General features: G+C 42.8%; 1 protein-coding gene across 1 annotated transcript in view; it reads right to left on the bottom strand.

Annotated features, from left to right (window-relative positions):
• LOC126284216 (phenoloxidase 2-like) overlaps positions 1-16,225 on the bottom strand; it is a 228,595-nt gene that overhangs the window by 117,438 nt on the left and 94,932 nt on the right. The window contains exon 8 of the mRNA XM_049982987.1: positions 5,955-6,119. Within this exon, the coding sequence (XP_049838944.1) occupies positions 5,955-6,119 (165 nt within the window). The remainder of the gene's footprint in view (positions 1-5,954; positions 6,120-16,225) is intronic.

Below are 16,225 nucleotides of genomic sequence, written 5' to 3'. Positions count from 1 at the left end.
ATCTCACCATTTGTGGGTATAACTCTATATTTTTTGTGTTCTGGTTTGAGCCTGAATATCATTTATTTGGCTTTGTTGATATTGTTGCAGCTGTAACAGCTGTGTCAATGAATGAGTCTTTTTGGAATTTTAATGTGATGTCATTGCTTTGCTTTGCAGCTTTTCTGGGCTCTCTGTACCCTTCAGTATTCTACAGATCATCAATTTGTAGTCAGGTTCCGTTATTCAATAATCCTAACTTAATGAGTCAGCAATATTCGCTTTAACTGTTTTATTTTAGACAGTAGGAAATGGGACTTTACAAGAGCTCCAGTAAACAAGGAACTGTCAAACAGAAAAACAAACAGTAAACATAACAATATTAAGATGTTTCTGCAATCCAAAGAACAAATATAGCACACATTGCATCTTAATACAAAGTTGATGTCTCCTACACTCCACGTCAGAATGTTCATACAATCAGTTTGCCACTGTATTTAATTATGATAATTATTACAGTGAAAAATATGTTATTCAAACACTTGTTTTGCTGCGGATGGCCACTTGTTAATTTGTGCTAGGTCACTTAGAACCTGCGTGAGCTGCTGACTTGTAAGGTAATATCTAAGTCAATAACTGAAATCTGAAATATAATCTTGACAGTGATGTGTTGAATCACTATTTACTGTTCAAAGTAGCTAACAATCATTGAGAAGATACCAGTAGTAGAAGATCGAAGAGATTTATGAGGCATCAAGAACAAGCCAGAAAGCTTACATCTTGACACACTACTTCTCCTGACAAAAGGGGCGTCTGTTTTTTTTTTTTTTTTTTTTTTTTTTTTTTTTTTTTTTTTTTTTTTGCTGTGGTTCTGATAAGACAGGTCTCTTTTTTAAATCTGAGAGATCAGCGATTATGAAGTTTTAACATCACAGTGTATCTCCCATCCAATTACTATTACTGTTAGAGATAAATTGATGTCTATAACGGTCTTCTTTGGCAAGATGGCGCCGAGTATAGATACGTTTTATGTTAACTCTATAAATAAATATCAAAACACAGTAGGAAAGTGCTTAATGTGCAACAAATACGATGTTTATTGTGACAATGCATGTGTTTCGTGTTACATAGGTACAAAAGTTGGTGAAAAACGTAATGGGACACCAAAGAAACATCAAAGTGAGATAGTGTGTACACCATCAATATCGTACTATGAAGAACCAAGCAGTGAGTCGACTACTGATCACTGCTACTGTGAAAAGTGCACAGGAAAAGGAGTGATGTGCATAAAATGTAAAAATGTGTATCATTTTAATTGTACGAAAGTGAATCCAAAGCAAAAAAATTGATTATGCTCACATTGTGATAAAGACAGTCTCAGTAAAAAAATTACCAACGAGGACTGTACAGGTGAAATTATACAATTTCTAATTGAAGAAATATATGATTTAAATCACAAATGGGTCAAGTGCTAACTAAAAATGAACAGGAAGTAGGCACAAAAGCGGCAATAAATACGACTTCTCATAATCCTTGCAGAAAGTGTAAGAAAACGACAAGAAGTGGTATTCTGTGCATTGAGTGGGATGACTTATTTCACTTTTGATGTGGTAAGGTGGATCCCTCATTAATAGAGGACAGGAAATGCACTAAAGAATGGAGATGCGATTCCTGCAGGCATAAAACGGTAATAAACAACAGTGACAATGCAATGTGTGAACTAACAAAACCTAACAGTGATACAGAAACATCTCACGTAAACAATACCAAGCAGATTACCATTTCAGATACAAATAAACAAGTCGATTGAGATGGCTCTGAGCACTATGTGACTTAACTTCTGAGGTCATCAGTCGCCTAGAACTTAGAACTAATTAAACCTAACTAACCTAAGGACATCACACACATCCATGCCCAAGGCAGGATTCGAACCTGCGACCGTAGCGGTCGCTCAGCTCCAGACTGCAGCGCCTAGAACTGCACGGCCACTCCAGCCGGCAGATGATTCAGATTGGAGAACTTTTTTCAAAGGCGGTAGTGGAAAAGCTGTGGCCCAGAAAAACAAAATGGAAACTTTGTCAATAAACAATTCTTTTAAACCATTGTCAGATTTACAAGAAGCATAAGAATCTGACATGGTGTGCTCATTGTTTAACAACCAACCTAGGCCTGACCTGTGCAATAACAAGAAAGTGCGTATATGTATATATGCAGACAGCCATGGAAGAAATATTGCTCGAGTGATGAGAGAAAAGTATCTACAAGACATCACTAGTGCAATTAAGCCAAAAGCTTGTTTCCAGGATGAGGTAGCAAGAAACACTGAAATGGATGATCTGGATTCTGAATGTGTGGCAGTGTTCCTGGCTGGCACAAACGATGTGGGTAGGAATGAAACAAGAAGACTTCAGCTTTCCCTTAATGAAACATTACATCCTTTAAGAAACACTAATGTCCTAGTTTTAACAGTTCCTCACAGCCATGATCTACTCATGTGGTCAAGTGTCAATTTAGAAGTAAGAAAAGCAAATGAAATTATGTATAATATTTGTAAGATAAATACAAATGTATTATTTGTGGACATTAGTAGATTAGGAAGTAGATTTCATACATTACATGGACTTCACCTGAACAGTCTTGGTAAAAAATATGTAAGTGAAAGAATTCTCGAATATTCCAAAAAAGTAGTATTAGACTTTGGCACTAAATTAAGTGAGGCTAGTTCTACATCAATCCAATAAGGTAAAATGAAAGCAGGTTTAAAGAACCAGGGAAACGTGAGTCACTGACCAAGCCTAGTCCAGACCAGGCTTGGTCACTTCCTGTTGACCAGGGCCTAACCCATACTAAAAAACAGGAAATAAATAGTTCAGCAGGCAGTATCTCCAAATCTAATAACATTATACCTAAATATACTGCTAAGATTATGTTTCTTAACATACGGGGCTTATTACATAAAACAGATGCATTGCATGTTCTGTTCAAGGAAAAGCAAATAGAAGTCCTTGGTTTAGCTGAACATTGGATGAACCCTGATGGCATCTTGACAGGCATTCCAGATTTTAAAGTAGCCTCTTACTTTTGCCGTAAATATAAGAAATGAGGTGGCTCTGCTATTTTAATTAAGAACCACCTTGTTTTTGATCCACTACCTAGTGTAACAAATTTATCTGTGGAGGAAACTTTTGAAATATCTGCCTGTTACATTGTGACTTATGGAACAGTCTTTATCTGTATTTACAGAAACCCAGTAACGGACAATAAGAGAGACTATTTTGAAAGGCTGAACATCTTATTAAACACATTGTTTTTAATGAAAATTAATGTAATTCTAATGGCTGATTTTAATATTAATTTCAACTCTGGTACTTCTGACAACTTGGAAATAAATTGCTTAGTTAAAAGTTATGGGATGAATATCATGCTGAAGAATGTAATCACCAGACATGGTAGTGTAAGCATGGGTAGTTGTATCGACAATATTGTTACAACTTTTCATGCTTCAAAATACAATACAAATGTGATTGACACTCTTCTTTCTGATCATCATGGAATTATTATTCATGTAAACATGAATGCAATGATTTTTAATGTCACCAAGCCTTCTGTGATTTATAAGACACAACGTACAATTAGTGACTGTGATATATCTGTTTTTCTAAAATCTCTCAGAGGAATTAATTGGGTGTGTGTGTGTGGTAACACTGGAGCAGAAAACCAGTTCAACAAATTTCTTGAGTTATTCATGTGGGCAGTTAACATTGACCTGCCACTAAAGAATAAATGTGTTCAAATGAGCAGGGTATCGACTATTAATAAAAATAAGTGGTACACACAGGAACTATGAAAACTTAAATATCAATGCAACAATTTCTAGCAATGAATTCATCTTGTCTGCATACCAAAGTAAGATATAAAGAATGCAAATATCAGTACAGAATGGGTATTAAGAAAGCTAAATTAGAATATAATTGCAAATTGGTTGCACAAGCTATTAATAAACCAAAGGAAATGTGGAAAATCATTAATGAGAATCTAGCATCGGGTAGCAAAGAATCTGTATCTAGATCAAAAATTAGTGCTTATAGTTTTAATAATTATTTTGTAAACAGTGTAGATAGTGTAGTTACTAAGATACCTGATAGTAAACATTAACCTAGCAACTATTTGGATGTTGCCTATAAAAACCAAGATGCTATGGAAAATGTGTTTTATTTTGAACACATTTGTGTAGAATATGTACGCTCTGTTATTCTTGCTCTTAGTAAAAGTGATTCACTGGATATTTAAAATATCAGCCCTAAAATATTGAAACTTAGTAGTCATAATATAGCAGAGGTTCTCTGTCACATCATAAACTACTGCTTTGATGAAAGTTGTTTCCCTGAAAAATTAAAAGTAGCTAAAGTAATCCCAGTCCACAAAAAAGGTAACAATAATTTGCCTAGCAATTATAGACCAGTTTCTCTTGGACCACTTTTATCCAAGGTCATTGAGAAACGAATGAGTATTCCACTAATCAATTTTCTAGATTCTCATCAATTACTTTCAAATAGCCAGTTTGGGTTTAGGAAAAATCTATCAAGATGTGATGCTGTTATGAGCTACATATGTAATGGTCTTGAAGCAAAAGAAGAAAAATTTATTGTAAGTACAAAGTTTTTTGATTTATCAAAAGTGTTTGACACTGTGCCACAACACTCTGCTGCTGAAATTAAAAACTGTAGGTTTCTCAGTCATACTTATCTAATAGATCTCAAACTGTTTACTTCAATAACCAATATTCTAGTTTCTTACCCGTTAACCATGGTGTTCCTCAAGGGTCAATCTTGGACCCTCTATTGTTCATATTATATGTGAATGACCTGTCTAGCAATGTAATAGATGATACTACAAACTATTACTTGTATGTAGATGATATCAGTTTAAATGTTACAATGCCTATGAACAATAACATAAGAAACTCTACCTCACTCAAGGCAGATATACTTTCTGACTGGTGCAATGCCAATAGCCTGTCTATGAACACAAATAAAACACAGGAATTAAACATTTCTTATAACAATAGAATCACCTTAGAGACAGTTCCTGTAAAGTTTCTAGGCATTGTTCTGCAAAATAATTTAGGCTGGCAAGCACATGTGAATTACTTAGCACCAATAATTTCTAAAGGAATATTTATGCTCAGAAAATTACAAGCAACAGTAGATGAGAAAATTTTGCTTTCTGTCTATTATAGTTATATTCACTCTCATTTGACATATGGGACAATCTTGTGGGGAAATAATTGCTACTCAAAATGATTATTTACAACCCAGAAAAAAGCTCTCAGACTGATATGTAAAGTACCACCTAGAACTCACTGTAGAGAATTATTTATTAAACTTAGTATTATGACCTTGCCATGTATATACATATTTCAATGTCTCTTGTACATTAAAAAGAACTTGTCTACTTTTGCTCTGAATTCTGATGTACATAGTTATAACACACAACACTGTAATGATGTAAGAAAAGACTACTGCTCATATACCAAAACTCTAAACAGCTTCAAACACACATCTGTAAAGCTATTTAATAAACTACCAGAGTCAGTTTAGAGTCTGGAGCTGAAAAAAATTTAAGATATTTGTAAAAACTTTATTAATTCAAAATTGTTTTTATACAATGGAAGATTTCTGTGAGCATAATTTCTAACATAGATTGATTATTTGTGTATTTATAGTCATTGTTGTATGTACATTTATTGACGTTGCTTATACAAGCTTTACATCCCTGTAAATGTTTTGTTTTTGGGCAATAAAAATCAATCAATCAATCTCACCATCTAGGCAGCATGCTTCAGGCCTGTAGGATGTTAGTTTATACGTGACAGGTTTCCACCAAGCACAAATATTCATATTATTTGGGCCAACCTTTCTATGTAAGCATGTTATGTTTTGGCCAGAGTTATTAAGAAATTACATTATGCTTACCAAATGTCTTGCATCAGGATCATGGCAATAGCCTATCATGAGATGTCCAAGATTATGCAAATCACCATAAAAGCTGGGATTTATTGACAATGTACTTGCTTCCATCATGTTACCAAGAACATCAATGCCTTCTGTTTCTGTAAGGTCAACTACTTCTTTCCTTTCCTAAAAAATAACAGTAGAAATAATGAATTTTAAAATTCTCACATAATAATGGAAAGCAGTAGAAAGGAATTAGCACTATCAGTAGTGATGACACAATGATTCACTACTTTCTGAGATATCAGTATACTTATTTAGCTACTTTTTCATTATGAATCACTTAAAGTGTGGAGAATCACTTGCAATTTGCAAGGAAGGTGAATAACCTACATGATTTTTCATTTTTATAATTCATACTTTCATTACAAAGTTTCAGTGTTTGCTTTACTGTTTCATAAATACAAGAAGTCACTTCTACAAATCACTGAGTGCTGTTTTTGTAATACAGCATCAGTAGCTATACACTTTTCCTAGTTCTCACATAAAGATGTGAACCATGATTTATGCTAAAGCCTCAGTGACAACATCTATCATGTATTTTGCTGGTAAAACCTCTGAACATAAACGTGAGCTTTTTAAAAACAATGACTGCAACTTTGTTACTCTGTTCATCCAAAAACTGACAATTCAAAAGGAACCCCACAGTGCAAGCCAGCCTTTAAATGGCCATGTACCTTATCTTGACTATTTGTCATTTCTGGCCACTGAACAAAGAATATTTTGTTAGCTGTATTATGTATGGTTGCACACATTCCCTATGAGCTACTGTTAGATTTTCTTCTCACCAGTGCAGTCCTCAAAAACATACTCTAAGAGTTTGCTACAGTTGTTCATTACTATGTAAGCACAGGTCACCTAAGAGTACCTGGCAGTAACCTGAACAACAAGACTGTTGAAAAACCTAGCAGGAAACTCAGCCAGTGTCACAGGTCAAGCGAAGTATGACAAAAGACCATACAAGCAAGATCAACAAAATAGTTTCCAGAGGTCAGAAGTTGTTTGTTGGTGGAACATCATTGTTGATTTCCATCTTACCTTGTTATTTTCAAATGCACCGTTCTTTGAAGATTATTTTCTAAGGAAAAAAAAAAATAATTATGGACTTATGGCGCCAATAAGGTTGACACCAGCATCGATCTGAGTATTGTCTTTGAACTAAGTTAAACATTATCTTTGTGCAGTTCCGCCATGTCAGTTCTTTGTAAGCCTTTGATGTGTTTAGGTGAATAAATGAACTACTGCAAAATGGGAGTGTTGTTTCGTGTAACCGACCCGAACTTCACCCTCACTGGTGACCCCGAGCTGTAATGTCTTCCGTTTCTGCTGTTTTACTGTGTCCGCAACCTCCGCATTGGTTATTTTCATGTGTATTTCATTGACACAGCATTTGAACAATGACTTCAGCCCAGCACCTAATGCCGGATTTTGTGATTGACATGCATCGTGTTGCGGGCGATGTACACCCGCCAGGACTGTAACACGATGCCTCTCACTCGATGATTATGCCTATTTCACTGGACGTTTTCGAGCCTGCAACAATAAGTGAGGTTAGGAGTGTGCATGACTCCAGCTATCAAATGCCTTTGTTCCCTCCCTCATCGACTGTGCAGTTACCTCTTACGGATCTTCGTGCAGCGCGTTACCAATGCCGATTTCTGCGAATGCTTCGTTGGACATCCTACCACCGCCAGGACAATGATTTGCTACACCACAATCCATGCTGCACCACGCAGATACTTGCCACGTGGCCGGAACTGCTTCATTAACAGGTCAACGTGCTCAGCTTCCGGCCACACCCGCACCTGCCTTTGTTCAGCATCAGCACATGCCTTCCTAGTTCGATACCTCGGCCTGCAACAGGAACAATAACTTTGTTATCTGTGCCTGACCTCCACCTCTGTCCCACTGCTACACCTCAGTGTTTTGTGCCATGAGATTCACCTTATTCGCACACCATTTTGAGTGGAATGACTATGAGCAGTGAACATTCACACATTCCATCCCACGTTCAACATCATTTCCCACACTGTGCTTCTGGACAGCCCACACCTCCGCAGCCTCCCTGCAACACAGGTGACCCTTGCTCTGATCATACATCAACCTTTCTGTGGCATAACACGCTTCTCAAACTTTGAACTTTTTCTCACCTGTCGCCCCCGCACTGGCTGCAGTCCAGCTTCCACTACCATTCTCAGCACATCTTGGTGCCTCATCCGCGTTGGTCTTCCGCGACTCATCAAACCAAAAACACCCGCAACATGTGGAGCTTCCACAACCACAATCGACACATTATGGTGTATCACCTGTGTCACCCTTCCAAATCACAATGGATCGTGCTCAACCACAACGTATCACCTTCACGATGCCACCCGAACAGCTGTCATTGCCACATCCCCTGGAGGCACACTCTCCTGGAATACTACAGCAACAACAGCTCGTTTCAGGCAGTGCCCCAACTAACTCAACTCAACCTGTTTTTCTGAACATTCTACAACTCTTGCCGATGCTGCCGCCATTTAATCTTGACAGAGCTACAACCTGGTTCAAAATTGCAGATGAAGTGTTCGACCATTACAAACTTGACGAGTCAGCCCGGTTTCTCTGCCTCATCACCCACCTGCACGACCAGGTGTCGACGCCCCGGACTCATCTACGCGGTACACTCTAGCCAAAAAGACAGTTCTCCATCGGCTTGCACACTCAACTGAGGCAGCAATATGGCAAGTGCTTCACGTCGAGCAACTGGGCAATGACAAATCTTCCCAGCCCTGGAGACGGCTACGTGCCCTGGTCAGCGTTGATCTAGTCTCTGACACAGCTCTCCTCACCATCTGGTCAGATAAACTATCTCCTCACATCCGCTTTGCTCTGGCTCAGAGGTCTCCCGAACCTGTCGAGCAAACAGTGACAATTGCTGACAAGCTACACGACGCATCACTGCTCTATTTCGCCAGCCATTGCCTACCTGACAAGTATCAGGTTCAGGCTCGTCGTCCTGCGGCTGGACGTGGTTGGGGCTGCACTGTGCCGATCATTCCGCTCACTCCAGGAAGCAGTAAACAAGCTACTGGGATGTCACCTGCTCTGCCCACAGTCACGCCCCCTCCTGAAACCGAGCCTGCTGCAGCTACCGAACCTCAGCCACTGCCACTGGCAACGAACATTCCGCAGGAAATGCAATCGCACCACCCGTACTGTTACTCCCACACACGGTTTGGTGAGGCGGCACGGAACTGCAGACCACCCTGCTGCTTCCCAAATGCCTCCTGCACACAACGTGACAGGCACATCCCAGTGCTCCATTCTGTCCAGGAACGACTGGATAATTGTGGACAACTTTACATTAAAGACAATTCGTCGTGGTACCTTTTCCTAGTGGACACAGGCGCCAATGTTTTGCTGCTGCCTACGTCCTTAGCATCATCAAACATCCGCCCTCATCATACTTCACTGCAGGCTGTGAATTCAACTAAACTACAATGCTCAGGTTCAACTTCCCACATCGTCTCACTCTCCACAAACTGTAAACTCAAGTGGACTTTTTTAGTGTGCGAAATTGACCAACCTATACTAGGCATCGACTTCTTGCGACACAACAAACCTTCACCAGACCTAGTGTGAAACAGCGTGTTTCATCACCAGTCCAAGACTCACTTCCCCTGTGTTCCGTCAAGCAAACACCCCCCCCCACCCCCCCCCCCCCCACCCCCCCCACCCCCCCATCCCTGTGACAAATCGATCCGGGCTCATCTCATCATGCTCATCTCTGTCGACAACGTTACAAGAAACCATGCATAAGTGCCTTGTTGAGCTGAAACACGTCACTCGCCTATGCAAGGAAAACTTCGAGCTCTCCCTCTGGCCCCATGAAACACAGCTCCAGCTCTCCGATGCAGCAAAGGAATTACAGACACTGTAGCATGGACAAAGCAAGGTAAGTAAGTGCACCGAATCTGCTTTTAGTCTCAGAAATTGAGCCTCTATGTGCTTACCTTCCGCTGCCCCTCACAGCTGTGCTATCAAGTCTGCCATAACGTGTACTGACAGTTCCACAGGGCCACACCACCCTAACACGGCAGTGTTTGACACTCGACTGGACACGAGTGCACATGCGCGACGAGCATCACATGTTCCCGAAATGACAGCTCCTACCCCCCCCCCCCCCCCCTCCCGCACCTCCCCCCCTCATGGACAGCACCTCTAACTTCGGCTCCTGCACGCCGTCGTGCCACTGACAACACAAACAGTGCACTCGCGCCTAGCGTTTCACCCGCGACCGTGCTGCCACAGGCTGCGCGCTCGGACAATGGACTCACTAAAGGCTCATGAGCTCTACCGAGCTCACCTGACCTTGGTGCCACTGCTTTGGGCCGGCAACCATCTTGTCGCGTTGACTCCTGGGACACTTTGCCACCTCGGCTCTCATCAGATCCTCCAAGTGGCTTCGAACACCATGACCACGCCTCGCCCACTCTGCCCGCCAAACATTGTAAACAAACTGCCCCCCTACTGCCGGCAACATTTCTTCACAAATGGTATGGTTCACAAGCTTCGCCTCATGCCAGGTCCCCCGGATATCCAGTAAAACCACGTTGACTTTGTCCTGAGCGCCTCTCCAACCTTAAAAAGCAGATTTCAGAACTACTAGGCTCCAGCGTCATTGAACCCTCTGCCAGTAACTGGTCCACACCCATACATATGACACCCAAGAAAGACGGGTCCTGGAGCATGTGTGGAGACTACTGCCGATTAAAGGCATGAACAATTATGGACACCTACCCCATACCCAACATTACTAACTTTACCACTTCCCTCGCAGGTGCGACCATGTTCTCTGTCATTGATTGCAAATGGGCCTACCACCAGATCCCCATGGCACCGGAAGACATCAGGAAGACAGCAATCACCACCCCGATTGGGTTATTTCAGTTTCGATTCATGTCCTTCGGTCTGAAAAACGCAACCCAGACCTGGCAACGCTTCATTAACGAAGTGCTATTCGACCTAAAATTCTGCTTTGCATATCTTGATGACATTCTTGTGTTCAGCTCCTCCATTAAGGACAACATTCGACACGTGCAAACTGTTATGAACGCTCTTGTGGCAGTTGGCATCAAGACCAACCAGGACACTTTGCAGCTACATCAACTCGCTGTCACTTTCTTTGGTTTTCAGGTCTCTGCTGATGCCATTTCACCACCCCCTGAGAAATTAGAAACAATACTAAACCCACCCAAAGCTCCGGCGCTTTCTGGGGATGGTTAATTATTATTGCCGACATCTACCTCGGGCTGCAGAGATTCAGGCTCCACTGACAGACGCCTTGAAAAGGCACCAACACTTCTGGATCTTGGCCCGTTCCATGGACTCCTGCTATGACTGACTATTTCACTGCCCTCAAAAATCTTCTTGCCGAGGCCTGCACCATCACGCATCCTCATCCCAAAGCACAGCTTTTCAGCACCACAGACGCGAGCAATACTGCCATCGGCACTGTCCTTAGCCAGACAATTGATGGCCAGACTTCGCCTCTGCAGTTCTTCTCGCGCAAGCTCACCAATGCACAACGGAAATATTCTGCATTTGACAGGGGGTTGCTTGCGGTCTACAAAGTGGTCAACCATTTTAAGACTGATATTGAGGGACGGCCCTTCTATGTTTTAATGGACCACAAACCCCTGGCTGCAGCCATTACTAACCCGCCAGCTGACCCGCCTCCTTGCCACTTCAGATACATGGACTTCATGCCTTAGTTCACAACCGATGTCAGACACATAATGGGTGCTGACAATATAGTTGTTGATTTCCTTTCACGAGTCAGCGCTGTTCATTTGCTGTTTGACCTCTCTGAACTGCCTAACCTCCAACCTGCCGACAGTGACACACAATACCTGATTTCAGACTCTACCTCTTCACTACACTTTGCCCGCACCAGCTTCCCTGGCATTTCTGGTGATATCTGGTGTGACGACAGTACAGGCACATTACACCCCCTCATCCCAACCATGCTCCGTCAAGATGTCTTCAATGCATTGCATAATTTAGCCCACCCCGGTGTTCATGCGTCCGCCCACCTCATAGTGGAGCGCTTTGTGTGGAGAAATGTCAACAAGGATTGCCAGCAATGGGCACACTCCTGCTTCATGTGCCAATGATGCAAGTACACAAGCACACTTCACCCTCCCCTCGGTACCTTTTCAATCCCTCTTGGGCGTTTCCCGCATGTTGATATTGACATTGTTGGTCCTCTCCCCCCTCTAACGACTTTCGTTATGTTCTCTCATCTATCGGCCGAACAACTTGCTCGGTCAAAGCTGTCCCCGTCCCCAATATTATGGCAGAAACTGTTGCTTGAGCTTTTGTCGAGTCACGGGTACCATGTTTTGGATGTCCAGCTATCATCACGACTGACCAGGGCAGACTATTTGAGTTGGCCCTGTTCAACAAGATTTGTGACATTTGCGGCATCCGGCGCATCCATACCACAGCATATCACCGGCAAAGTAATGGGCTAATAGAGCGCTGGCACCGCACTTTCAAAGCGGCTCTTCGATGCCACGACTCTCTGTGGATGGAGGCCCTTCCCCTTGTGCTACTCGGCATTCGTGTGATCTATAAGGAAGACCTCAAAGGCACAATAGCTGAGTTCGTATACGGCCAGAACATTGTTCTCCCTGGTGAACTCGTAAGCCCTTCTGTTTCTCTCCCTCAATCTGACTTACCTTCCTTCGTGCACCACGTCAGACGCCACTTCATCAACCTCCACATCCCTCTGCCCACCAGCCATTCCCACCCTAAGCTTCACATCCCGAAATCTCTGGACAATTGCAAATACGTCATGCTCCGAGATGACACTGTTCATGCTCCCCTCCAACCTCCATATATCGGCCCGTACCAAGTTCTCCGGCGCTCAGCCAACACCTATGACATCCAGATAAAAGATTCAGCTGTTACAGTCTCTCTCAACAGACTTAAGCCTGCTCATGTCGAGCCTGCTTCTAACCCTTTCAGGCCACGACATGCCACTCACTGTTGTGGCTCACAACGCTCCGACCACTCCCTCCACGTCGGACTTACACACTCGGTCGAAAGACTTCCAGCTCCAATTGTTAAGCTCTCCTCCGACCTCCCCCTCTACACCGGTCTCATGCACTCCGTCGAGTGACCACATGCTCCCCACGTCAAGCTTACCTACGATCATGTCCTCACCGCCTGCCTTGCCCTGTCGAGGTTTCTCATGACCCCCCCCCCCCCCCCCCCCCTCCTCACCCATCTTGAACGTGCCCTTGCTCGAGGTGTTTGTGCCTGTCCCCCCAGACATAATCAATGACATCTCAATAATACTGCACGATGATACACTGTTCGTCATGTGTTCTCTTCGTCCAGTGGCCATGACACAACCTCTGCCATTCTGTGTTCCCCTCTCACCTGACGTCTACCTGGACATGCTTCATGTGTTCGCCACACCCACCAGAGACATCAACGTCGTTGCTTCGTTTCTCCCACAAACCCCCAGCCTACCTGTTGCCGCATGACCAGCATATCCAGTACGATGCCCGGCTCACTTCAACAACTTACCGGTTTGGTGGCCAAACCTTCCTTCACGACATCTACCCACACAGCTTCCCATCAACGCTGTTGAGCTGACCGTGGTCCGGCTCCCGCGGACCACCCCTGCTAACGCCATGATCACACCTCCCGCCCGCCCCCCCTCCCCTTAGCCTCTCAAGAGTACTCCGTACTGTGGGGGGAGGGGGGGGGGTGGCTGTGTGGCGCCAATGAGGTCAACACCAGCATCGATCTGAGTATCGTCTTTGAACTAAACTAAACATTATCTTTGTGCAGTTCTGCCATGTCAGTTCTTTGTAAGCCTTTGATGTGTTTAGGTGAATAAACAAACTACTGCAAAACTGGAGTGTTGTTTGGTGTAACCAACCCGATCTTAACCCTCAGACTCTTTGATAATTATAAACACAAACACAGACTGTTGAGATGTATTTTACTTTTCATTTATAAACAATTACACCCCAGTACACTACTGGGTTACTTCATCCAAACTACAATGCACTGGATTCAGTAATGCATTGATTACCTTATAATTAAGTCCTCTGTAATGCTAATTAAGTTATTCTTTTTATTTACTTATGTCTGAAATCTCATTGACCAAATTTGGAAATCAGATGACATTTGTTTTGCAAATTTGATTGATGATATTTCGAAACACACACACACACACACACACACACACACACACACACACACACACACACACACACACACACACACACACTGTGCATAACTGCATATACTTGTGTACTGTAAAGATTGACTTCTGATATGAGTAAATAAAAAACATAAGTCTTTTATTTTAGAATTAACTAAGGACACAGAAAGCAAATTAACAACACTGTAAGATATGTGTGGGAAGTGAGGTACCAGATGTGTGGTAGCAAAATAGTGACACAGTGTATAGATATGATTTCCACACTATTTATTAGCAGGCACATATACATAACATGTTTAGGTGTTATAAGCATACAGAGTGTACTAATTCTTACTGCCTCGCGGGGCAGCAATCATCATTTACACACACAGTTAGAGATGTTATGCCGCCAGAGAGTGTGCCCCCCCCCCCCTCCCCCTTAGTGTAGAGCATTTTAGGAGAGGGAGAGACTGCAGTGGGACATCGTCTGTCTGAAGTGATGTGGGTGGCTGTGTGACAGGGCATGTGATGGAAGACAAGGTGCACCAGGGGGCGCAAGGGACCCCCAAAGCACAACATTGGCGGTGTGACTCATGGGTTGCTGCGTGTTAGCAAATAAGGAAGAATTCTCGGTGGCATCTTTAATTGTTGCTGGCTGGGTGGAAGCGTTTGGGGAGGGAGCCATATTGATGGCATTACCTTGCACTGTTGCATTAACAGGAGGCCAGTACCAGTGTAAGCCAGGGTGGTGTTGATGAGTGTAAAAGCTGCTGAAAAACGGGAGGTGAGTCCTGCTATATCAACCTCTGGTGGGACAGGAATGGTGTGCATAAAACTGTGAGTGACAGTGCTTGCATACAACTGCCTGTCTGTGCAGGTAGTGGTAATCACGATGTTGGTATTCCATAATGTGACAGATATGTCATCAGGCAGAAAATTATGGAGATTCACCCACACTTGGAAATTGACTAATGGGTGCACAGGAGGTGATGGGGCCTATTGTGATAGATCTGCTAAAGTTTACACCAGTTTAAGCCAGTTCACCGACACTGTTGTTTGTTTTCCAGCAATTTTGATATCAAAAGTGTTTGTATTGTGTTTCAGAACTCATTATGGTCCTGTAAATGGCGGCTGTAGGGCAGGTTTCACTTCGTCTGTATGTAGCATCACATGAAAATGCATGGACAGGTCTTTATGAATAAATATTCATTGTGTCATGTGATGGGAGTGGGTGGTACATGGATGTTTTGTATATTTGTGCACACTCTTGTGATTAAGTCTGGTAAGTCTCAGACTGTGTGGAGTGATTCGTGCACGATGAATTCAATGGGTAGAGTGATGGGCTTGCCGTATAGTATTTTGGTGAGTGATGCTTCGAGGTCATCTTTATGTGTTGTGCGAATGCCCCGGAGAACCCAGGGAAGCAGCAACTATGTGATACAGAAAAAGTATGGCTCACCTAGATAATGTATATAGTCAATACTATGATACAGTGGAACTTTTAATCCGCCCATGAATCTGAGTGGCACAAGAGAGTAGCTTTTATCATGTGATGCCACCATTCCACAAGGTCATTGTATTGGGGGTGGCAGGCAGTTATGTGGAACCGATGCATAGGTGGCATAAGTCATTGAAAGTTTTGATTCAAACTGCTGTCCCTAATCCGACGTTAAGGAGGCAGGGCATCTGAATCTGGCAATCCAACTGTTGACAAAAGTTTTTGCTACTGTCTCTGCTGATATATCAGAAATTGGAGTGGCCTCCACCCATTGTGTGACGCGATCTATCATTGATAGAATGTAATTATGTAATTCAGAGAGTGGCCCTACAATGTCAATAACATACTGGAACCACCTCTTTGAAATTAGGATTTTACCAAAGGTGGGCTGTGCATGGTGGCCAGTTTTAGCCTGCTGGCATGGAATGCAAGTCCTGGTCCATGTGGCACAATCCTTTTTGATGTTAGGCCAGACAAACCATTCCGTATGAAGGATATGGTGGGCGCATGACCGGATGTGCACAGTTG

Source organism: Schistocerca gregaria, chromosome 8, assembly GCF_023897955.1.
Source record: "Schistocerca gregaria isolate iqSchGreg1 chromosome 8, iqSchGreg1.2, whole genome shotgun sequence".
Lineage (NCBI taxonomy): Eukaryota > Metazoa > Arthropoda > Insecta > Orthoptera > Acrididae > Schistocerca > Schistocerca gregaria.
Note: the sequence above shows the minus strand (reverse complement) of the source record. Positions and strands in the feature narration are given on the sequence as shown.